This window comes from Oncorhynchus masou, chromosome 1 (genome assembly GCF_036934945.1).
Source record: "Oncorhynchus masou masou isolate Uvic2021 chromosome 1, UVic_Omas_1.1, whole genome shotgun sequence".
In the NCBI taxonomy this organism is placed as follows: domain Eukaryota; kingdom Metazoa; phylum Chordata; class Actinopteri; order Salmoniformes; family Salmonidae; genus Oncorhynchus; species Oncorhynchus masou.
In genome coordinates, this window is record NC_088212.1 from 49,986,935 (window position 1) to 50,011,092 (window position 24,158).

At 43.1% G+C, this 24,158-nt stretch overlaps 1 protein-coding gene across 2 annotated transcripts in view; it reads left to right on the forward strand.

Annotated features, from left to right (window-relative positions):
• c5 (complement component 5) overlaps positions 1-22,537 on the forward strand; it is a 63,476-nt gene extending 40,939 nt beyond the window's left edge. For both annotated transcript variants that reach the window (XM_064973978.1, XM_064973987.1), the window contains 18 exons: positions 901-990; positions 1,368-1,580; positions 1,840-1,918; positions 2,311-2,563; positions 2,659-2,830; positions 2,960-3,165; positions 14,035-14,190; positions 14,536-14,598; positions 16,637-16,730; positions 17,044-17,083; positions 17,696-17,798; positions 19,068-19,142; positions 19,323-19,428; positions 19,521-19,607; positions 19,791-19,880; positions 20,059-20,142; positions 21,827-21,965; positions 22,091-22,537. In XM_064973978.1, coding sequence (XP_064830050.1) covers positions 901-990; positions 1,368-1,580; positions 1,840-1,918; positions 2,311-2,563; positions 2,659-2,830; positions 2,960-3,165; positions 14,035-14,190; positions 14,536-14,598; positions 16,637-16,730; positions 17,044-17,083; positions 17,696-17,798; positions 19,068-19,142; positions 19,323-19,428; positions 19,521-19,607; positions 19,791-19,880; positions 20,059-20,142; positions 21,827-21,965; positions 22,091-22,223 — 2,183 coding nt within the window. In that variant the 3' untranslated portion in view covers positions 22,224-22,537. The remainder of the gene's footprint in view (positions 1-900; positions 991-1,367; positions 1,581-1,839; positions 1,919-2,310; positions 2,564-2,658; positions 2,831-2,959; positions 3,166-14,034; positions 14,191-14,535; positions 14,599-16,636; positions 16,731-17,043; positions 17,084-17,695; positions 17,799-19,067; positions 19,143-19,322; positions 19,429-19,520; positions 19,608-19,790; positions 19,881-20,058; positions 20,143-21,826; positions 21,966-22,090) is intronic.
• Positions 22,538-24,158: the final 1,621 nt, after the last annotated feature.

Consider the following 24,158-nt stretch of genomic DNA (forward strand, 5'->3'; position numbering starts at 1 on the left):
GGTGAAGGAAAATAACCTTACCACAATATATCCTGCTTCACCAAAAATACTTTTCCTGTCAACAGAAGCCAACAAAGGCATATGTATAAGCTGTAGGAATTCTACTTACCAGACGTAAATTGAAATGTATCCCTCGCTATCAAATCAACAACTGAATCCAACTTTTGTCCGAACCTCCATATGATAGATTTTGTGGTAGGAAGTTTCACATGAAGTGCCTGGTGTAATGTCAGCCCACTGTTTAACTTAGCAGGAATATGATGTGGTTCGGACAAAAGTTGGACACAATTCACTTTAGTCTGTAAGTAGAGTTTCTAGAGATTATACATATACCTTTGTAGACAGGATTTTTTGGGTTGTTAAGCCGGCTATATTGTGGTTGGGTTATTTTCCATTGCCACCCACCAGACAGATGCACAACTCAGGAAGTTCAACCAATACACAGACTCCCGATGTTGTGTCCTAAAGCTATTGAAGATATACAGTACATTTACTATAATATCTTTCTTAGTATACTCTCCAAACCTCTGTGTCATGGTTCTGCCTGCTTAATTTCTATCTCTATCACGGGTGGCTAGTGGCACCTTAATTGGGGAGGACAGGCTCATAGTATTGGCTGGAACGGAATAAATGTAATAGTATGGAACACTTCACACACATGGTTTCCATTCCATTTACTCCATTCCAGCCATTATTGTGAGCCGTCCTCCCCTCACCAGCCTCCTGTGGATCATCACTCCTAAACAATAAATATTCTGTAATGCTGGGCTGTCTTTTCTTGGAAAAACAAAACAAATTGATGAACAAAGCATTCCATTGGATGCACATGCTCCACACATAGACATTCGACTTGATATAATTTCTCCTAACTGCTGATGTATGTTCTGTGTTGTGTATCAGGCGCCGCCAGCAGGAAGGTAGAACTCAGTAATACCATTCCTTCACAACTGGTGCCTAAGACCTCTGTGGAACGTCTCCTTACTATTAATGGTATTTTATTCTATTCTATTGTAATGATGTGGTATGCTATAGAGGTTGCACTGTGATATCTATTTGTTTCCTCAAATGTGGCAGAACTTCAACAGCAGAAATGATACAAATGTGTATAATTTCTGAAACTCTACATTATCAAGTTATTCATCATGTCTTTAAGTTCATATCAATAAGTTGTGCCGTATGATTTGTGAATTGCACCCAGTTGCTCTTTTTTTAGCCTAAAATAATTGTAGAAATCGTAATATCATAGCCTAACCTTACCTCATTATCGTAATCTTTGTTATTGTGTCTAATTGTTATCACTCCTTCCTTTTCCTCACTCTCCATCTTGCATTTAAATGAGCCTGTATCCTCCTCACCACATCTTTTAGGTGAGATTTTGGGAGAGGTGCTGGCTATCTTGAACAACCCTGATGGCCTGCGCCAGCTTGTCAACCTACCCAGTGGCTCCGCTGAGGGCGAGATCATGAGAGTCCTCCCCATCTACTTTGTCTACCACTACCTGGAGACCACGGGCCGTTGGGACATCATGGGCCTAGGGGAACACAACAGTCCCCTGGAGCTTAAGAGGAAGATCAGAGAGGGTGGGAGATTCACTCTTTTTTTTTACACTTATTGTTTCTCTAAAATACAAATGTGAACACAACATTACATTATTATCCTGTTCTACAGGAACATGTTTAGAATCCCTTGCTCCTTTGTTTGCTAAGTCCTCCTTGCAAAAAAGTTTCCTAACTTCAACATTTGGTAAAACAAAGTTTAAATAAAATTGTAATCTTTTTGTTTCATGAGCTTTGAATTGGTGTTGCTCAATTGTGTTTTTTGTTGTTCTGTGTCGTTAAGGCATCACAAGCATCCTATCTTTTAAGAGGCCTCGTGAATTTAGTTACAGCATGTGGAAAGACAAGGAGGCTAGTACATGGTGAGTCTGCTGCTTGGTATAGGGTTGAACAGACAGAGCCTGGTCCCATACTGTGTGCTGTAGCCAACTTCCCTATCATTGTCATGCCACAGGCAGCCAGCCCAATTTGGATAGTTTTTTCACTAATTGGTCGTGTGACCAGATCCGCTCTGAAAAATATCTAATGTGATTGGTCAAAGTCCAATTAGTGGGAAACATTTAAGAATTGGGCTGCCTGTGTAAATGTAGCCAAACAATGATGTTTTGTCATCTTTCTGTTGTCCTTCTTGCTGCCAGTCAGCATATATATATACAGTACATACAGTATGGGTCAGCAACTAGCCTAGAAGAAACTCAGGGCGCTGTCTCATGCACCTCACCTTGTTGTGTTGTTGTGACCGACTCTCCTGTAGGTTAACAGCTCTTGTGGTGAAGACTTTGGGACAGGTGGACAAATACGTCAAAGTAGACAGTGACATGTTGTCTAACTCCATCTTCTGGCTGATCAACAAGGCTCAAAATGAGGATGGTTCCTTCCGTGAATTCTCCTTCTGTCCCAGAGTACAGGGTGCAAGTGTAGATTCCGTGGATCAATCAGTCTTCTTCACATCCTTCGTCATGATTGGGATCAAGACTGCCATGGCGGTGGATAATTGTGGCTTACTGGTGAGGCTATAGCAAATGTGGAAGTAGGCTATCAAATATAGGCTCTAATATTTCCAGTACCACGTGGTAACCTAGACTTGTGTGATTATCCTCAGGAGTTTAGTTTGGCTCTGAAGCGTGCTGCTGGCTACATCTCTGATCATGCTCCCCGGGTGAAAAGCCTGTATGCGAAAGCTGTGGCTGCCTATGCTCTCACACTGGACGACAGGGACAGCATGCAATCCGTGATCCTGTATGATGGCCTTGAGAAGCAAGCCAGGGAAAAAGGTACGAAGTGGTGTGGAATCTGAGGCGAAAGTTACTGGATACAATTTAGAATTCAATGTAGAACATACTGTAGCTCCAAATTATCAGTATAATCTTGTGATGTCTGTACTCTTGTGTCTTCTTGTGAAGGAAACCCAGTTGAATACCGTTACTGGCATGAGATAGATGCCCGTCTGAACCCGCTAAAGCCTGACAAGGCATCGGCCCAGACCGTGGAGACCACCTCCTACGTCCTACTCACAGGCTTGATCAAAGCCAAACACAATTACGCCCTGCCCATCATCAACTGGCTGACCCAGGACCAGCGCTATGGAGGGGGCTTTCACTCAACTCAGGTTCCATAGCAATACTAACACTGGTATCAGATAGTATTTACTTTCATATTCTTTGAGCATTTGATTGAGCCTGCCTGAACGAAATGCAAAATGGGCAGGGTTTGCACTATTCCATTGGTTACAGTACGCCAGACCGGCTCAATCAAGCGCAGTTAAAGTATTTGAAAGAAAACAAAATAGGCCTACTATTTGAACCCAGGTCTCAATATACATAACAAGTATTTTTTCATTTGTCATTTAGGACATTTTGTACATAGTCCCCCCATTTTAGGGGACCAAAACTGTTGGGACTTAACTTATATGTTTATTAAAGTAGTCCAAAGTTTAGTATTTGCCCCATATTCCTAGCACGCAATGATTACATCAAGCTTGTGAGTCTTCAAACTTTTTAGATGCATTTGCTGTTTGTTTTGATTGTGTTTCAGATTATTATGTTCCCAATATAAATTAATGGTAAATAATGTATTGTGTCATTTTGGGAGTCACTTTTATTGTAAATAAGAATATAATATGTTTCTAACATGAATGTGGATGGTACCATGATTACAGATAATTCTGACTGAATAATGATGGCGAAAGTTAGAGGCATAAGTATCATACCCCCCCCCCCCCCAAGAAACCTCCCCTGTTTCTGTAATGGTGAGAGGTTAGCATGTCTTGGGTGTATACCATTTGTGCGTCTGTAACTTCTCACTCATCATTACAAGTTTGTAGAGTCAGAAGCTTGATGTAATCATTGAGTGCTAGGAATATGGGACCAAATACTAAACTTTTGACTACTTTAAAAACATATAAGTTAATTAGTCCCTACTTTAGTCAAATCCAAAGTGCTGGAGTACAGAGCCAAAACAAAAAAAGGTGTCACTGTCCCAATACTTTCGGAGCTCACTGTATATAATATTTCATGGATAATCAATGAATTATATGGAAAATAATGCATGAAGTGGAAGGTGTGTGCCACTTATCTTCCACCGAGTTGCATTATTTTGCAGGGAACGCTTAGAGCCTCAAGTTAATTATCCTGCTTATACTAAGGCTATTATTTGCTGCTAGAAATGTTTTCATTTGCTGATAGAAATGTGTTCAACATCCACTGAGGTAGCTAGCAAGTTTACTTGACAGCAACAGTAGTTGCCTTGTTAACCAAGCAAGCTAGCTTAGCGAGCCAAACCATCAGTCTTCCTATTATGAAAATCGACATAGAACATGTAAGAATAAACTTCATAGCCATTGAATTATACTGTACATTATAGGAAAATAATGCACTCTCTAGCCAATCAAAAATGAGTATTCAACAATGTTGGCATTGTTGAATAGTTGTCCTGATTGGCTTAAAGGGCATTCTAGAGTGTCCATTATTTCCCTACAATGCACAGTATAATTCAATGGCTATGAAGTTCATTCTTACATGTTCTATGTATGAGCTGCTTTTGAAAGTCGAATTAAAAACTTTATTGGCATTACAGGGACGTAGTGCTGCCGTAGCACGGGGTTGGTAAAAATGTTTATAGAAAATATATTCTGATAAATTCTAAATAAAAATTCCATGAAAATGATAGAATGACAATCTAAATAAATATGTAGGCTATACAGCCTATAGGTCCAGGTCCAGTGCCTTCAGAAAGTATTCATACCCCTTGACTTTTTTCACATTTTATTGTGTTACAGCCTGAATTCAAAATGCTGAATTCTCATCTACACAAAATACCCCATAATGAAAAAGTGAAATATTTTGAGATTTTTTTCAAATGTATTGAAAATTAAATACAAAAATATTTAATTTACATAAGTATTCACACTCCTGAGTCAGTACATTTTAGAATCACCTTTGCAATTACAGCTGTGAGTCTTTCTGGGTAAGAAACTGATGATCCCGTGAGCTTTGCACACATGAATTGTACAGTAGTTGCACCTTATTCTTTTCAAAACTCTTCAAGCTCTGTCCAATTTTCAAGTCTTGCCATAGATTTTCAAGCAGATTTTAAGTCAAAATTGTAACTCGGCCATGCAGGAACATTCACTGTCTTCTTGGTAAGCAACTCCAGTGTAGATTTGGCCTTGTGTTTTAGGGTTATTGTCCTGCTGAAACGTGAATTAATCTCTCATTGTCTGGTGGAAAGCAAACTGAACCAGGCTTTCCTCTGCGCATTGCTCCATTCTTTTGACTTTTTATCCTGAATAACTCTCCAGTCCTTAGCAATTACAAGCAGGGCCGGCCTGCTCATTAGTGAAATCAAATCAAATCAAATTTGATTGGTCACATACACATACATTACCGTTCAAAAGTTTGGAGTCACTTAGAAATGTCCTTGTTTTTGAAAGAAAATATAACATCAACTTGATCAGAAATAGTGTAGACATTGTTAATGTTGTAAATGACTATTGTAGCTGGAAACGGCTGAATTTTTATGGAATATCTACATGGGTGTACAGAGGCCCATTATCAGCAACCATCACTCCTGTGTTCTAATGGCACTTTGTGTGAGCTAATCCAAGTTTATAATTTTAAAAGGCTAATTGATCATTACAAAATCCTTTTGCAATTATGTTAGCACATTTGAAAACTGTTGTTCTGATTAAAGAAGCTGGCCGTCTTTAGACCAGTTGAGTATCTGGAGCATCAGCATTTGTGGGTTCGATTACAGGCTCAAAATGGCTAAAAACAAATAGCTTTCTTCTGAAACTCATCAGTCTATTCTTTTTTTACCCCTTTTTTCTCCCCAATTGGTAGTAGTTACAGTCTTGTCTCATTGCTGCAACTCACGTACAGACTCATGAGAGGTTAAGGTTGAGAGCCATGCATCCTCTGAAGCACAACCCAACCTAGCCACACTGCACATCCAACCCAGAAGCCAACCACACCAATGTGTTGGAGGGGACACTGTACACCTAGTGACCTGGCCCACCACAGGAGTCACTAGTGCGTGATGAGGCAAGGATGTTGAACCTGGGCTTGAACCCAGGGTCTCTGGTGGCACAGCTAGCACTGTGATGCAGTGCCTTAGACCACCTCGCCACCCGGGGGCCCCTGTAAGTCTATTCTTGTTCTGAGAAATGAAGACTATATTCCATGCGAGAAATTGCCAAGAAACTGACGATCCCGTACAACGCTGTGTACTACTCCCTTCACAGAACAGTGCAAACTGGCTCTAACCAGAATAGGAAGAGGAGTGGGAGGCCCCGTTGCACAACTGAGCAAGAGGACAAGTACATTAGAGTGTATAGTTTGTGAAGCAGACGCCTCACAAGTCCTCATCTGGCAGCTTCATTAAATAGTACCTGCAAAACACCAGTCTCAACTTCAATAGTGAAGAGGTGACTCCGGGATGCTGGCTTTCTAGAATGGGTTGCAAAAAAAAAGCCATATCTCAGACTGGCAAATAAAAAGAAAAGGTTAAGATGGACAAAAGAACACAGGCACTGGACAGAAGAACTTTACCTAGAAGGCCAGCATCCCGGAGTCGCCTCTTTACTGTTGACGTTGAGAAGGTGTTTAAGCTTTTCACCTTCTCCACGTTGATGTGGATGGGGCCGTGCTCCCTCTGCTGTCTCCTGAAGTCCACGATCAACTCCCTTGTTTTGTTGACATTGAAGGACAGGTTATTTTCCTGGCACCACTTCGTCAGGGCCCTCACCTCCAGGCCTACCACTGTTGTGTCGTCTGCAAACTTGATGATTGAGTTGGAGGCGTGCGTGGCCTCGAGTACAGGAGGGGGCTGAGCATGCACCCTTGTGGGGCCCCTGTGTTGAGGATCATCGTGTTTCCTGCCTTCACCACCTGGGGGCGGCACGTCAGGAAGTCCAGGACCAAGTTGCACAGGGCGGGGTTCAGACCCAGGGCCCCGAGTTTAATAATGAGCTTGCTGGGTACTATGGTGTTAATGGCTGAGCTTCTCCTGTGGATTAGGCGGCCGTGTATGGTGGCAGATTGACGAGAAGACGTGTCGCTGCGGCGCTCCACCAACATTCCGTCAAAGAAATGATCTAACCTAAATCATGTAGCAGATGGTAGAAAGAGTATGCAGCCTTTTCTGTAGCCTACAGGCTGGAAATAAAATGTATGAACATGCAATGAAATGGAAACGTTTTTTTCTCGATCAAATAGCCTAATCTGCCCCCCCCCAAAAAATGCACTGACATTTTAACAAGCAACATATCCTAATAGCAGGACAGGCCAAAGTAAAATGAACAATATTGAATGTTAATCAGGCTACTCACAACTGCTGTCCAGGAGTTTCATCCCTTTCTCTAAATTGTCATGATCAGTGGTTTCAAGTTTATATCCTTCCATTTTTCACGAGCTGATCATAGCTAAAATGAAAAACTTCTGTGTTTCCCGCAGTGTAAACACATTGCAAATCGGCCTAGGATAACTCCTCCTGATAAAGTTGGGTAGCTCCACACTCGCAGACACTGGAGAACCAACAGACTAAGTCAGGGCTGTGGCTGCGTTAAATGCATACTTCGTGCCACATGTAAAAACAGCATTTCCGAGTGTCACATTCTGACCTTAGTTCCTTTGTTCTGTCTTTGTGTTACGTGTGTATGTCACCAGACAGGACTGTTTCGTTTTGTTCGTTCATTTTGTTATTTTTGTATTGATTCAGTGTTCAGTGCTTCCTTGAATTAAAATTATTAACACTTACCACGCTGCGCTTTGGTCCTCCTCTCTTTCTCCCGAAGACGACCGTTACAGAAACACCCACCACAAAAGGACCAAGCAGCGTGATAACGGGCAGCAGTAGCAGAAGCAGCGATCGCAGGACTCCTGTACTTGGGAGGAGATTCTGGACGGCAAGGGACCAGGGGCACAGGCTGGAGAATATCGCCGCCCCAAGGCTGAGCTGGAGGCAGCGAAAGCCGAGAGGCGGTGGTATGAGGAGGCAGCACGGCGGCGCGGCTGGAAGCCTGAGTGGCAGCCCCAAAAATGTATTGGGGGGGCACACGGGGAGTGTGGCGAAGGCAGGTAGGAGACCTGCGCCAACTTTCCGTGCTTACCGGAGAGGGAGAGGGACCGGGCAGGCACCGTGTTACACGGTGGAGCGCACGGTGTCTCCGGTGCGTGTGCATAGCCCGGTGCAGTACATTCCAGCTCCTCGTATCAGCTGGGCTAGAGTGGGCATCGAGCCAGGTGCCATGAAGCCGGCTCTACTCATCTGGTCTCCAGTGCGTCTCCTCGGGCCGGTGTACATGGCACCAGCCTTACGCATGGTGTCCCCGGTTCGCCAGCACAGCCCAGTGCGGGTTATTCCACCTCGCCGCACTGGCCTGGCTACGGGGAGAATTCAACCAGGTAAGGTTGGGTAAGCTCGGTGCTCAAGAGCTCCAGCGCGTCTTTACGTTCCGGTCTGTCCAGTGCCACCTCCACGTACCAGCCCTGGCAGCCCCCCACACCAGGCTGTCTCTCCGTCTTCTCCCTACAGGTGCTCCCGCCTGTCCAGTGCTGTCAGAGCCTTCCTCCGACTCCAGCGCTGCCAGACTCTCCCGTCTATCCTGAGCTGCCAGAGCCGCCAGTCTGTCCTGAGCTGCCAGAGCCGCCAGTCTGTCCTGAGCTGCCAGAGCCGCCAGTCTGTCCTGAGCTGCCAGAGCCGCCAGTCTGTCCTGAGCTGCCAGAGCCGCCAGTCTGTCCTGAGCTGCCAGTCAGCCAGGAGCTGCCAGAGCCGTCAGTCAGCCAGGAGCTGCCAGAGCTGCCTGTCACGCCGGCGATGCCGGAGTCTCCCGCCTGTCCGGCGCTGCCAGAATCTCCCGTCCATTTGGGACCCGTGGTGAGGGTCCCCAGTCCGAGGTCCGTGGTGAGGGTTGCCACTCATAAGAGGCCACGGGGGCGGTTGAGGAGGCGGATAAAAACTATGGTGAAGTGGGGTCCACGTCCCGCGCCAGAGCCGCCACCGCAGAAAGACGCCCACCCAGACCCTCCCCTATAGGTTCAGGTTTTGCGGCCGGAGTCCGCACCTTTGGGGGGTACTGTCACGTTCTGACCTTAGTTCCTTTGTTCTGTCTTTGTGTCACGTGTGTGTCACCAGACAGGACTGTTTCGTTTCGTTCGTTCATTTTGTTATTTTTGTATCGATTCAGTGTTCAGTGCTTCCTTTAATTAAAATTATGAACACTTACCACGCTGCGCTTTGGTCCTCCTCTCTTTCTCCTGAAGACGATCGTTACACCGAGACAGACATTTTAACAACTGATGAGACAGTGGGTGTTATGAGACATGCCAGGCATATTCACTTATAGCAAATTAACTGTGTGTAATCAGACAATTAGTCCTAAGGGGAACACATTGTTTTTGCCACATGCACTTAATGCAAGGGTTCTAGCCGTAGCTCACAAGGGACATTTGGGCATTGTAGGCACAAAACACCATCTCAGGAGTAAAGTTTGGTGGCTGGGCAAGAACAAGTCTGCAGAGAGCCACGTCAAGTCATGCCATGGTTGTCTGATTGAAGCACAACCAGATGTGCCAGAACCACTGAGACCCACAGCTTTGCCTGATGGGCCGTGGCATGACGTCACCACTGACCTATTGGGTTCACTACCTACAGGACACTCAATACTTGTAGTTGTATTACAGCAGATATTATGAAAATGATATAATGCAATCTGCTACTGCAGAAAAGGTGATTGATAGTCTGGAGACTATTTTCAGTCATCATGGTCTACCATTAACAATCTGATCTGATTTTGGACCACAGTACACGTTATCCCAGTTCCAGAACTTCTGCCAGGAAAATAGGTTACAGCATGAAAAACTATGCCAAAATGGGCACAGGTAAATGGTGAAGTGGAGTGGAAAAATGCCTCCTTCATGAAACGGATTCGCATTGCACAAGCTGAGGGGCTGGACTGGAAGCAGGAGCTATGCAAGTATGTCAGTCTACAGGTCCATTGATCACTATACCATGGGCAGGAGCCCAGCTGAGCTCATTTTCTAAAGGAAAATGAGGTGAAAGCTTCCGGATATAGCTACACCACAGTGACCTGGAGAGACAGGTATATGATGCTCAGCAGAAAGGGAAATCCAAGATCTATGCAGATAACCGTCGCAGAGCCAAACACTCTGACGTGGACATCGGAGACCAGGTTCTCCTAAAACAGGACAAAACACACAAGTTCACAACAACCTTCAAAAGATACCACACACTGTAATCAGTGAAGAGGGAAACAATGTGGTTGTTCAATCTCCAACCAGGACCAGGTATTCAAGGAATACAACATTCGTAAAGAGGTATACAATTGAGGAGCCAGATCCACAACCAAAGGACACCACACAACTGAAAGAGACTGTGGAACAGAGTCCTACTCTGAGTCTGGTTGGACTCTATGTAATGTCTATCTGTGAGGGATCACCACAAAGACCACGGACACCCAAGCCAGTCAAGCCTCACAGACAAATTAAACTGCCACAGACGTTAACAGACTTTGTCATAAACTAATTATCCTGTACTGCAAGGGGTAAAGAAAACGAGAATAAACTGGAAAATGACAAGTACAAAGGACTAATGTGAAGACTTTGAATGTTTTATGTTGTGAAAAAGGTGCAGAATGTTTTGTTACATTAAGAAATAATAATAATAATACTGTTTTGTTTTGCTTAGAAGTGAGCTTTAAAAGGAAAGTCCATTAGGAGAACAGAAATAATAAGACACTGAACATATTTCAGTTGTTTATTGGTAAAAACAAAGGTTTCTATATAGGTAAAGAACTAGTGTTGTTGTGTATGTCAGGTTGACGTTGAAGTTCATATCCAAGTAAAGGAGGGATGTCATGTATTGATGTGACGTACTGATATATGACGTCACCACATCAGTAAAGGAATGTGGGACTTGTTACATGGACAGTGATGGAGTAAAGACATGTTGAAGTTTAGCGCCTGAGTCTGGTTGATTTAACTCAATATACTATTTTAATTTAGCACAAGTTGGAAGTATACGATTAAACATATACATAGTTTGATTACGGATAAACTAAACTACAGGACTGTTTTGTCAGCACAGACTGGAATATGTTCCGGGGTTCCGATGGCATTCAGTACACCACATCAGTCACGGGCTTCATCAGTAAGTGCATTGATGACGTTGTACCCACAGTGACTGTACGTACATACCCCAACCAGAAGCCATGGATAACAGGCAACATCCACATTGAGCTAAAGGGTGGATACCTAGTCAGTCACACAACTGAAATGTGTCTTGCCGCATTCAACCCAACCCCTCTGGATCAGAGAGGTGCGGGGGCTGCCTTAATTGACATCTACAGTGCCCTGGGAACAGTGGATCAACTGCCTTGCTCAGGGGCAGAACAACAGATTTTTACCATGTCAGCTAAGGGATTTGATATAGCAACCTTTCGGTTACTGGCCCAACGCTCTAACCACTAGGCTACCATAGAGCTGCTTTCAAGGAGCGGGACTTTAACCCCGAAGCTTATAAGAAATCCTGCTATGCCCTCCGACAAACCATCAAACAGGCGAAGCGTCAATACAGGACTTAGATCGAATCATACTACACTGGCTCCGATGATCGTCAGATGTGACAGGGCTTGCAAACTATTACAGACTGCAAAGGGAAGCAGAGCCGAGAGCTGCCCAGTGACACGTGCCTACCAGACGAGCTAAATAACTTCTATGTTCGCTTTGAGGCAAGTAACACTGAAACATGCATGAGAGCATCAGCTGTCCCAGACAACTGTGTGAACACGCTCTCCGCCGCCAATGTGAGTTAGACCTTTAAACAGGTCAACCTCTCCCTGTCCAAGTCTGTAATACCAACATGTTTTAAGCAGACAACCATAGTGCCTGTGCCCAAGAACACTAAGGTAACCTGCCTAAATGACTACCGACCCGTAGCACTCACGTCTGTAGCCCTGAAGTGCTTTGAAAGGCTGGTCATGGCTCAGATCAACACCACTATCCCAGAAACCCAAGATCCACTCCAATTTGCCTAAGCCCCAACAGATCCACAGATGATGCAATCTCGATTGCACTCCACACTGCCCTTTCCCACGTGGACAAAAGAAACACCTATGTGAGAATTCTATTCATTGACTACAGCTCAGCGTTCAACACCATAGTGCCTTCAAAGCTCATCACTAAGCTAAGGACCCTGGGACTAAACATCTCCCTCTGCAACTGGATCCTGGACTTCCTGATGTGCCGCCCCCAGGTGGTAAGGGTAGGTAACAACACATCCGCCACGCTGATCCTCAACACGGTGGCCCCTCAGGGGTGCGTGCTCAGTCCCCTCGTGTACTCCCTGTTCATGACTGCATGGCTAGGCACGACTCCAACACCATCATTAAGTTTGCCGATGACACAACAGTGGTAGACCTGATCACCGACAATGATGAGATAGCCTATAGGGAGGAGGTCAGAGACCTGACCGTGTAGTGCAAGGATAACAACCTCTCCCTCAACGTGGTCAAGACAAATATGATGATTATGGACTACAGGAAAAAGAGGACCGAGCACGCCCCCATTCTCATTGACGGAGCTGTAGTGGAGCAGGTTGAGAGCTTCAGGTTCCTTTGCGTCCACATCACCAACAAACTAACATGGTCCAAGCACACCAAGACAGTTGTGAAGAGGGCACGACAAAACCTACTCCCCCTCAGAAGACTGAAAAGATTTGTCATGGGTCCTCAGATCCTCAAAAGGTTCTACAGCTGCACCATCGAGAGCATCCTGGTTGCATCGCTGCCTGGTATGGCATCTGGTCGGCCTCTGACCATAAGACACTACAGAGAGTAGTGCGTATGGCCCAGTACATCACTGGGGCCAAGCTTCCTGCCATCCAGGACCTCTATACCAGGTGGTGTCAGAGGAAAGCCCTAAAAATTGTCAGACTGCAGCCACCCTAGTCATACACTGTTTTCTCTGCTACCGCATGGCAAGTGGTACCAGAGCACCAAGTCTAGGTCAAAGAGGCTTCTAAACAGCATCTACCCCCAAGCCATAAGTGTCCTGAACATCTAATCAAATGGCTACCCAGACTATTTGCATTGCTCCTCCCCCCATCTACGCTGCTGCTACTCTCTGTTATATATGCATAGTCATTTTAATAACTCTACCTACAAGTACATATTTCCTCAATTACCGCAACTAGCCGATCCCCCCGCACATTGACTCTGTACCGGTACACCCTGTATATAGCCTCGCCATTGTTATTTTACTGCTGCTGTTTAATTATTTGTTACGTTTATTTTTGTATTTTTCTACTTATCTATTTTTTACTTAACACGTTTTTCTTCTTAACTTCTTAAAGCACTGTTGGTTAAGGGCTTGTAAGTAAGCATTTCACTGTAAGTTTCTACACCAGTTGTATTCGGCGCATGTGACAAATAACATTTTATTTGTTTTGGATGCACGGTTCTGACTGACGGCCTGGTGATCGGCATGCCTGGCTGTGCCCCTCCCCTCTCTCCCTCCCTGGCTAGCTGCTTCTTTCTTTGCTGTAAAAGTTGTGAGATGGCGTTCTCCGAAGTAGCCTATGGCAACTAGCTAGTTTTCTCCATTGCAAAATACTGACTCTTAGGACTCGGTCCCTAGCAGAATAGAGGCTCGACACACAGAAATGGGAGTTGAGGAATGGACTCCTCACCACTAGTCATGGCACATGCCTTCCACTTTGTTCAATAATTTCCATAACACATAGCACCTTGTTGATTATCCCCTACATAATATATGCCATTTAGGAGATGCTTTTATCCAAAGCGACTTACAGTCATGCATATATTTTAACGTAAGTCCCAGGAATTGAACAGACTATTCTGGTGTTGCAAGTGCCATGCTCTACCAGCTGAGCTACAGAAGACCACTTACAGAGGACCACCTACACCTTCTTCATCACACTACTGTATGTCATCTCTACACAGGACACTATTCTCACCCTGGAGGCTCTGACTGAGTACAGCAAAGTGGTCAAATATACCAAGCTGGATCTGTTGATCGAGGCGTTCTACATAAAGACGAGGGAACAACTGGGGAAAGTTGTGCTCACCCAGAAGAAACCTGTGGGCAAACCAATAGAGGTAAGGGCTTACCTCCACCCTCACACGCTGTGTGTGACCCCAAATTTACACACTGCCTGCAAAAAGACCACTTCTTCTCAATGATACCATCTTTTCCTTGGGTTTTCCTGTGACTATGATGTATCGGGTCAATGATATTTGCAGTATAACCTGATCATCATCTCAATCATTTATGTCCTGATGTAATTTCTTTCTTTCATACTGATCTTTGCTAAATGAACCCTGAAGTTGCAGTACAGACTATATATTATATCTCTCATGTGCTGTGTTTGTATGTTTCCTCGCAATTTTCTGTCTCCCATCTAATTCATGATTATACAGTCATACTGTGTCTCATTTTAACAGGTGACTGAGGATAAAGATGTCAGAGTGTCCACAGGCTTTGGTACAGGAGTCTCCATTGTCCAGGTAAGTTCCATCAATCCTCTGTTGCGTTACTCATTGTCCTTCTAAACAGAAGTTGATTATGGGCTCCCGAGTGGCGCAGCAGTTTAAGGCACTGCATTTCAGTGCAAGAGGCATCACTACAGTCCCTGGTTTGATTCCAGGTTGTATCACATCTGGCTATGATTGGGAGTCCCATAGGGCGGCGCACAATTGGCCCAGCATCGGCCGGGTTAAGCTGTCATTGTAAATAAGAATATGTTCCTAACTGACTTGCCTAGTTAAATGAAGGTATAATTTTAAAATATCTCTTAAAGTCTTTTTTCATGCTCACATTAAAGATGCAATTCTGTGATTGAAACATAAAAAGTGTCAAGAAAAGGTATGTGAACCCTTTGGAAATACCTGGATTTCTGCATAAATTGGCCAGAAAATTTGATCTGATCTTCATCTAGGTCACAACAATAGACAAACAGTCTGCTTAAACTAATTACGCACGACAAAATTATACGTTTTCATGTCTTTATTGAACACACCGTGCAAACATTCACAGTGCAGGGTGGGAAAAGTATGTGAACCGTTAGATTTAATTACTGGTTGACCTTTCTGGTAGCAATAACCTCAACCAAACGTTTTCTGTAGTTGCGGATCACACCTGCACAACGGTCAGAAGGAATTTTGGACCATTCCTCTTTACAAAACTGTTTCAGTTCAGCAATATTCTTGGGATGTCTGATGTGAACTGCTCTCTTGAGGTCATGCCACAGCATCTCAATCGGGTTGAGGTCAGGACTCTGACTGGGCCACTCCAGATGGCGTATTTTCTTCTGTTGAAGCCATTCTATTGTTGATTTACTTCTGTGTTTTGGGTCGTTGTCCTGTTGCATCACCCAACTTCTGAGCTTCAATTGGCGGACAGATAGCCTAACAAAATGTCTTGATAAACTTGGGAATTCTGTTTTCCGTCGATGATAGCAACCTATCCAGGCCCTGAGGCAGCAAAGCAGCCCCAAACCATGATGCTACCTCCACCATACTTTACAGTTGGGATGAGGTTTTGATGTTTGGAAGGCACAGCACACCAACAACTCAACTGTAGTTTCATCTGTCCACAGAATATTTTGCCAGTAGCGCTGTGGAACATCCAGGTGCACTTCTGCAAACCTCAGACGAGCAGCAATGGGGTTTTTTGGACAGCAGTGGCTTCTTCCGTGGTGTCCTCCCATGAACACCATTCTTGTTTAGTGTTTTACGCATCGTAGATTCGTCAACAGAGATGTTAGCATGTTCCAGAGACTTCTGTAAGTCTTTAGCTGACAGACTAGGATTCTTCTTAACCTCATTGAGCATTTTGAGCTGTGCTTTTGCAGTTATCTTTGCAGGATGGCCACTCCTAGGGAGAGTAGCAACAGTGCTGAACTTTCTCAATTTATAGACAATTTGTCTTACCCTGGACTGATGAACATCAAGGCTTTTAGAGATACTTTTGTAACCCTTTACAGCGTTATGCAAGTCAACAATTCTTAATATTAGGTCTTCTGAGATCTCTTTGGTTCAGGGCATGGTTCACATCAGGAAATGCTTCTTGTGAATAGCAAACTCAAATTGTGAGTTTTTTATAAGGCAAGGCAGCTCTAACAAACATCTCCAATCTTGTCTCATTGATTGGACTCCAGGTTAGCTTTTGGAGAAGTCATTAGCCCAGGGGTTCACATACTTTTTCCAACCTACACTGTGAATGCTCAAATAATGTATTCAATATAGACAAGAAAAATACATAATTTGTGTTATTAGTTTAAGCCCACTATGTTTGTCTATTGTTGTGATTTAGATGAAGATCAGATCAAATGTTATGACCAATTAATGCAATAATCCAGGTAATTCCAAAGGGTTCACATACTTTCTTGCCACTGTACATTTAAGTAATGATTTACATATACCCATTCATTCTTGAAGAATTTATTTTATGCCTCATGAGCTTAGTTCAACTGTCATACCCAATTGTTGTTTCAACTCTAGATTTCCCCATTAAACAGTATGCTTAATTCTTATCTGACAACAGATGAAAACCGTTTATTATAAAACAACAGAGACCAACAAAAACTGCAAATTTGACATTTCCATTGAAGTGCATCATCCTAACAAAAAGTCAAAAGGTATGACAGTGAATCAATGTCTGTAAACTTACTACAACCATTTCTCTCACAATAAACATGGAAACAAATATACAGTACCAGTCAACAGTTTGGACACACCTTCTCATTCAAGGATTTTCTTTATTTGAACTAGTTTGATTTGTTGAACACCTTTTTTGTTACTACATGATTCCATATGTGTTATTTCATAGTTTTGATGTCTTCATTATTATTCTACAATGTAGAAAATAGTAAAAATAAAGAAAAGCACTGGAATGAGTAGGTGTGTCCAAACGTTTGACTGGTACTGTAGCTTTAATTTCTACTTCACCAGATACTATGCTGCATTCGTCTCGAATTGTCGCATGTGCAAAGTGAGTAAAATATTTGGTGTTTTTTAAAATGAATCGAATAAAAAACATGAGCTGGCGCATGCCCAGAGGAAATGATTTTATGTAGAGGTGCTGACTGACGGAGAATAAACTATAAGCTATGAAAATAAATAGTCACACACTCTATATATTAGTTCACAGTAATTTATTGAGTAAATCACCATCATTTTATTTGTATTTGAATTCATTATGGATCCCCATTAGCTGCTGCCAAAGCAGCAGCTACTCTTCCAGGGTCCAGCAAAATTAAGGCAGTTTATACAATTTTAAAACATTACAATACATTCACAGATTTCACAACACACTGTGTGCTTTCATGCCCCTACTCCACCACTACCACATATCTACATTACTAAATCCATGTGTATGTATTGCGCGCGCATGTGTATGTGAATGCATGTGTATGCGTGTGTCTGTGTCAATGTTTGTGTTGCTTCACAGTCCCCGCTGTTCCATAAGGTGTTTTTTGTATCTGTTTTAATGTAATTAAAATACAAAGAAAACCTAACGCTATCTCCACCACTGTAAAGATAATGCGCATTTCTGTAAAGTAAAATATAGAACAGTGCTTAAATTGTCTCATATGTTTTAAAGATACAATCCCCCTCCAAACGAGGTATTCACTGACTCCAGCCACACAGTCATGGAAATCCAACTACCCACTGGGGTGCAACCCTTCCAAGAAGATCTGAATATGGTAATTAACATATTCATGTTTTCCACTTTCTCCTAAATCTACACTGAACAAGTATTGGTCCCATGTTTCATGAGCTGAAATAAAAGATCCCATAAATGTTCCATATGCACAAAAAAATGTTTCTCTCCTATTTTGTGCACAACTTTGTTTACATCCCTGTTAGTGAGCATTTTTCCTTTGCCAAGATAATCCATTCACCTGACAGGTGTGGCATATCAAGAAGCTGATTAAACAGCATAATCATTACACAGGTGCACCAATAAAAGGCCACTTTAAAATGTGCCACAGATGTCTCAAGTTTTGAGGAAGCGTGCAATTAGCATGCTGATTGCAGGATTGTCCACCAGAGCGGTTGCCAGAAAATGTAATGTTCATTTCTTTACCATAAGCCGCCTCCATTGTCGTTTTAGAGAATTTGGCAGTACGTCCAACCAGCCTAGGACCTCCACATCCGGCTTCTTCACCTGCGGAATCATCTGAGACCAGCCAGCTGATGAAACTGTGGGTTTTGACAACCAAATAATTTCTGCACAAATTGTCAGAAATTGTTTCAGGGAAGCTCATCTGCATTCTCGTCGTCCTCACCAGGGTCTTGACCTGACTGCAGTTTTCTATGGACAACAAACATAATTGCATTTTATCGATCTCAATTTGAATTCACAGAGATACCGTGACGAGATCCGAGGCCTATTGTTGTGCTATTCATTCGCCGCCATCCCCTCATGTTTCAACATGATACAATAATGCATGGCCCCATGTCACAAGGATCTGTACACAATTCCTGTAAGCTGAAAATGTCCCAGTTCTTCCATCGCCTGCATATTCACCAGACATGTCACCAATTGAGCATGTTTGGGATGCTCTGGATCTACGTGTACGACAGTGCGTTCCAGTTCCCGCCAATATCGAGCAACTTTGCACAGCCATTAAAGAGGTGTTGGACAACACAATCAACAGCCTGATCAACTCTATGGAGATGTAACGAGATGTAGCGCTGCATGAGGCAAATGGTGGTCACACCTAGATACTGACTGGTTTTCTGATCCACGCCACAACCTTTTTTTAAAGATATCTCTGACCAACAGATGCATATCTGTATTCCCAGTCATCTGAAATCCATACATTAGGGCCTAATTAATTTATTTCAATTGAGATTTCCTTATATGAACTGTAACTCAGTAAAATACATATTTTTGTTCAGTGTGTTTGTACACTGTTCCACATGAATGAAATGGCCTGTTTTTGGTTGTGTGATCAACTCCCTCACAGTTTCGGGATGGACTGGAATCTGTGATATCTGACTACAAGATCACAGGAGACAAGGTTGTGCTTCAGCTGGACTCAGTAAGTTCCACTTATCTTCTCCTCTGCTATTGGAACATGTTGGTTTTGGTGTGGACATTCAAATAAATCATATAATGTAGTCCTGTGCTGTAGTTTAAATTTGTCCTAATACTTTAGTCCTATACTTTTGTTCAAGTGTGTCATATAATGTTAACACTGTCATTGCCTTTCACACTACAGGTCCCCTTTGACCAATTCGTCTGTGTGGGATTCCGTATAAAAGAACTCTTTCGAGTTGGCATGGTCAGTGCTTCCTTGTTTAAAATCTACGAGTACAATGATCAAGGTACAGTATGGCGGAAAACAAAACCCATAGAAACTAATATACCACAGGAAGTTTGAGCAACTTAAAAATAATCCTTCTCTATTGCTCCACAGAGAGCCAATGTTCCAAGCTCTACTCCCCGCCGATAGAAACCAAGCTTCTACGGCTTTGTGTAGGGGAACAGTGCCACTGCATGGCAGGTAAGTCATATGGGCTCAGAGGACAGTGGTGTTTGCGTGTAAATTATAAGCATCGAAGATGTATGGAGGGTGGAACATGAGTGGGTTTGGATAAAAATGGTTGGTCATTTGTTCAAGTTAATGTAAATTATGGGTGATTACTTTGTTTATTTTTGTGACTGCAATCCGTTGCTGTGATGATAGCGGAATGCTGCAACTTCAAATCAGAGATGGATCCCAGCATCACTGCTGAGGAAAGAAGACAAACTACCTGCCGTGACAATATAAAATATGGTAAGATGATACTTTGTTAGAACTTTTACCACCTCATCAGTAAAAATTGTCTCCAATGCCCAATTGATTTATTGAAGAAATTTCACATTTGTAGGCAGTGTTTTTGGTATGATGAGCTTATTCTATTTGTTTTGTTTAGGAGAACTTGCATATGATATGTTTGTGTCTTTTCTCACAGCTTTCAAGGTAAAAATCAAATCCATTGTGGAAGAAGGTGATTTTATTACTTATGTGGCAAATGTGGAGGATCCCTTCAAAAGGGGTAAGTCTATCTCCTATAAAACTTTTTAAAGTGAAGTAAGAAATATGTGTGTGTGTATATATATACAGTATATCACAAAAGTTAGTACACCCCTCACATTTTTGTAAATATGAGTATCTTTTCATGTGACAACACCAAAGAAATGACACTTTGCTACAATGTAAAGTAGTGAGTGTACAGCTTGTATAACAGTGTAAATTTGCTGTCCCCTCAAAATAACTCAACACACAGCCATTAATGTCTAAACCGCTGGCAACAAAAGTGAATACACCCCTAAGTGAAAATGTCCAAATTGGGCCCAAAGTGTCAATATTTTGAGTGGCCACCCTCATTTTCCAGCACTGCCTTAACCCTCTTGGGCATGGAGTTCACCAGAGCTTCACAGGTTATCACTGGAGTCCTCTTCCACTCCTCCATGACGACATCACGGAGCTGGTGGATGTTAGAGACCTTGCACTCCTCCACCTTCCGTTTGAGGATGCCCCACAGAGGCTCAATAGGGTTTAGGTCTGGAGACATGCTTGGCCAGTCCATCACCTTTACCCTCAGCTTCTTTAGCAAGGCAGTGGTCGTCTTGGAGGTGTGCTTGGGGTCGTTATCATGTTGGAATACTGCTCTGCGGCCCAGTCACCGAAGGGAGGGGATCATGCTCTGCTTCAGTATGTCACAGTACATGTTGGCATTCATGGTTACCTCAATGAACTGTGGCTCCCCAGTGCCGGCAGCACTCATGCAGCCCCAGACCATGACACTCCCACCGCCATGCTTGACTGTAGGCAAGACACTTGTCTTTGTACTCCTCACCTGGTTGCCGCCACACACGCTTGACACCATCTGAACCAAATAAGTTTCTTGGTCTCATCAGACCACAGGATATGGTTTCAGTAATCCATGTCCTTAGTCTGCTTGTCTTCAGCAAACTGTTTGCGGGCTTTCTTGTGCATCATCTTTAGGAGAAGCTTCCTTCTGGGACGACAGCCATGCAGACCAATTTGATGCAGTGTAAGGCGTATGGTCTGAGCACTGACAGGCTGACCCCCCCACCCCTTCAACCTCTGCAGCAATGCTGGCAGCACTCATACGTCTATTTCCCAAAGACAACCTCTGGATATGACGCTGAGCACATGCACTCAACTTCTTTGGTCGACCATGGCGAGGCCTGTTCTGAGTGGAACCTGTCCAGTTAAACCGCTGTACGGCTTTGGCCACCGTGCTACAGCTCAGTTTCAGGGTCTTTGCAATCTTCTTATAGCCCAGGCCATCTTTATGGAGAGCAACAATTTATTTTCAGATCCTCAGAGAGTTCTTTGACATGAGGTGCCATGTTGAACTTCCAGTGACCAGTCAGTATGAGGGAGTGTGAGAGCGATGACACCAAATTGAACACACCTGCTCCCCATTCACACCTGAGACCGTGTAACACTAATGAGTCACATGACACCGGGGAGGGAAAATGGCTAATTGGGCCCAATTTGGCTGTGTGAGTTATTTTGAGGGGACAGCAAATTTACACTGTTATACAAGCTGTACACTCACTACTTTACATTGTAGCAAAGTGTAATTTCTTTGGTGTTGTCACATGAAAAGATATACTCAAATATTTACAAAAATGTGAGGGGTGTACTCACTTTTGTGATATACTGTATATGTGTTTAACTTTATTCCTGTTTTGTGTAAATGACAGGGTTGGACAATGTCAATATCAACACAGAGGTGGAATTTGTCAAAAAGGCCAGTTGCAGTTCTGTGGACATGAAGATTGGTGGGCAGTACCTGATCATGGGTGCAGACAGCATGCAGATACGAGTTGGCAGAAGTTATAAGTGAGTGTGCATTGGTCTTTATTTTGGATTACAAAAATATTATAAAACTTGGCTACTGACAACATACTGTTGCACTATAACCACGTCTTTTTTGATTCAGGTCTGACCCTAACCCTATGTTTCAGGTATAGATACCCTTTGGATTCCCAGGCTACAGTTGAGATGTGGCCAACTGAATGTGAGGGAAGTCCCGCCTGCACTAAATATGTAGACATTCTGAATGACTATGCAGAACGTGTTCTATTTGAAGGCTGTTAAAGGGGCACTTCACCCTTTTTCAACACCAAATTCATAATCTCCAGCACCAAGACAAAAAACGGCAGGTTTAAGTTCAGGAGACACTGATGACATCATCTGGTGTGCATCACATGACAACTATGAGCAGGCAAAGGTTGCTTTAGACACATTTAGGCATTTTCTGTTTATAGCAGCTAAATATAAAAGGAAACAGCAAGATACTAACTCAGAAAGACACAACATAATTTTATGATATGGTGTTTTTAGGATTATTTAGAATACATAACCGTGCCATAGGTCTCATTAATTTTGTACAAATAAACAGATGATATGGATTTTGTGTGTGTGTCAGTAGCTGTGTGTGTGTGTGTAACATCATCTGGGATGCCAAGCCAGGGAAAAAAAATGATATTACAACCTATGTGTTGTGATAATTGCATTGTTTGCTCTATAACCTGTTAGTTCATAAACTGTACCTTGACACCGAGATATAGGCCTAAGGCTGACACAATAAGAAGACACATTAGCTACATGATGACCTTTCTATCCTTTCAGGCCAGGGGAATAATATATTAATTTATAGTTGGATCAGAATCGACTTTATAATCATTGGCCAGTACGGAGAATTAAGTAAAACCACATGTCCAAATCCCTATCTCCATCTGTGGCTAATTTAGGAAAGGGACCATTTTCGTTAGCTATTTAGCCACCGGAGGATAACAACACAACGAGATGCAACAATTCAAGTTTTCTGTCAATGACGTTTGGCTTCTGATGTGATGTGACTGCTGTGAAGCCAAAACCAAACTGGTTTCCCTTGACACTTTTTTTTGGTGTGCCAGGACCATTCACAGCTGAGCTCACTCAGTTTAGCTCAACGCTAACTGGCTATAAAATATATCAAGGGAGGCCAAATGCTCGATGGTGTCCCTTGCATTCAGTGCTACGGACAGCATCAGTTAGATGGGCTACACATAACTGAAGGGCGCTGTTTCGTTCACTCTGATGCTTTCTCCAGTAATATACATTCAGCCTCTTGCGCAAGGAAATGTATGAAACACATAGACGAAAGATAAATTCTTCAGTATGTTTTTTTTGGAAGGGGGGGGGGGGGTTGGGGGTGGAGATCCTGACTTCCCTTGGCATCCATGAGTACAATACCATGCTATCCAATGCAATACACTACAAATGCTGTCTACCTTTCAACCAATTCATTGGTCACAATCAATATTAGGCATGACATTTAATACATACTACTTTAATACGTTGACTTACATGGGGAATTGATCCCAAAATTTTGCTAGTTTGCAGTGTGTAAAATCACTGAACTTTCCCCTGTTACATCTATGGGGGCGCTATTTCATTTTTGGATAAAAAGACGTGCCCGTTTTAAGCACAATATTTTGTCACAAAAAGATGCTTGACTATGCATATAATTGATAGCTTTGGAAAGAAAACACTGACGTTTCCAGAACTGCAAAGATATTGTCTGTGAGTGCCCCAGAACAGATGCTACAGGCAAAACCAAGATGAAACTTCAACCCGGAAATGAGTAGGATTTTTGAGGCTCTGTTTTTCATTGTCTCCTTATATGGCTGTGAATGCGCAAGGACTGCCCGATCTATTGTTTCCCCAAGGTGTCTGCAGCATTGTGACGTATTTGTAGGCATATCATTGGAAGATTGACCATAAGATACTACATTTGCCAGGTGTCCGCCCGGTGTCCTCCGTCAATTGGTGCGTCATCTTCAACTGCACGTCTTTTTCCAAGCGATTCACCGGAGAAAGGAGACTACCACGAACATATATCAATGAAGAGATATGTGAAAAACACATTGAGGATTGATTCTAAACAGCGTTTGCCGTGTTTCAGTCAATATTATGGAGTTAATTTGGAAAACAGTTCGCCGTTTTGATGACTGAATTTTCTGGGTTTTTTGATACCCAAACGTGATG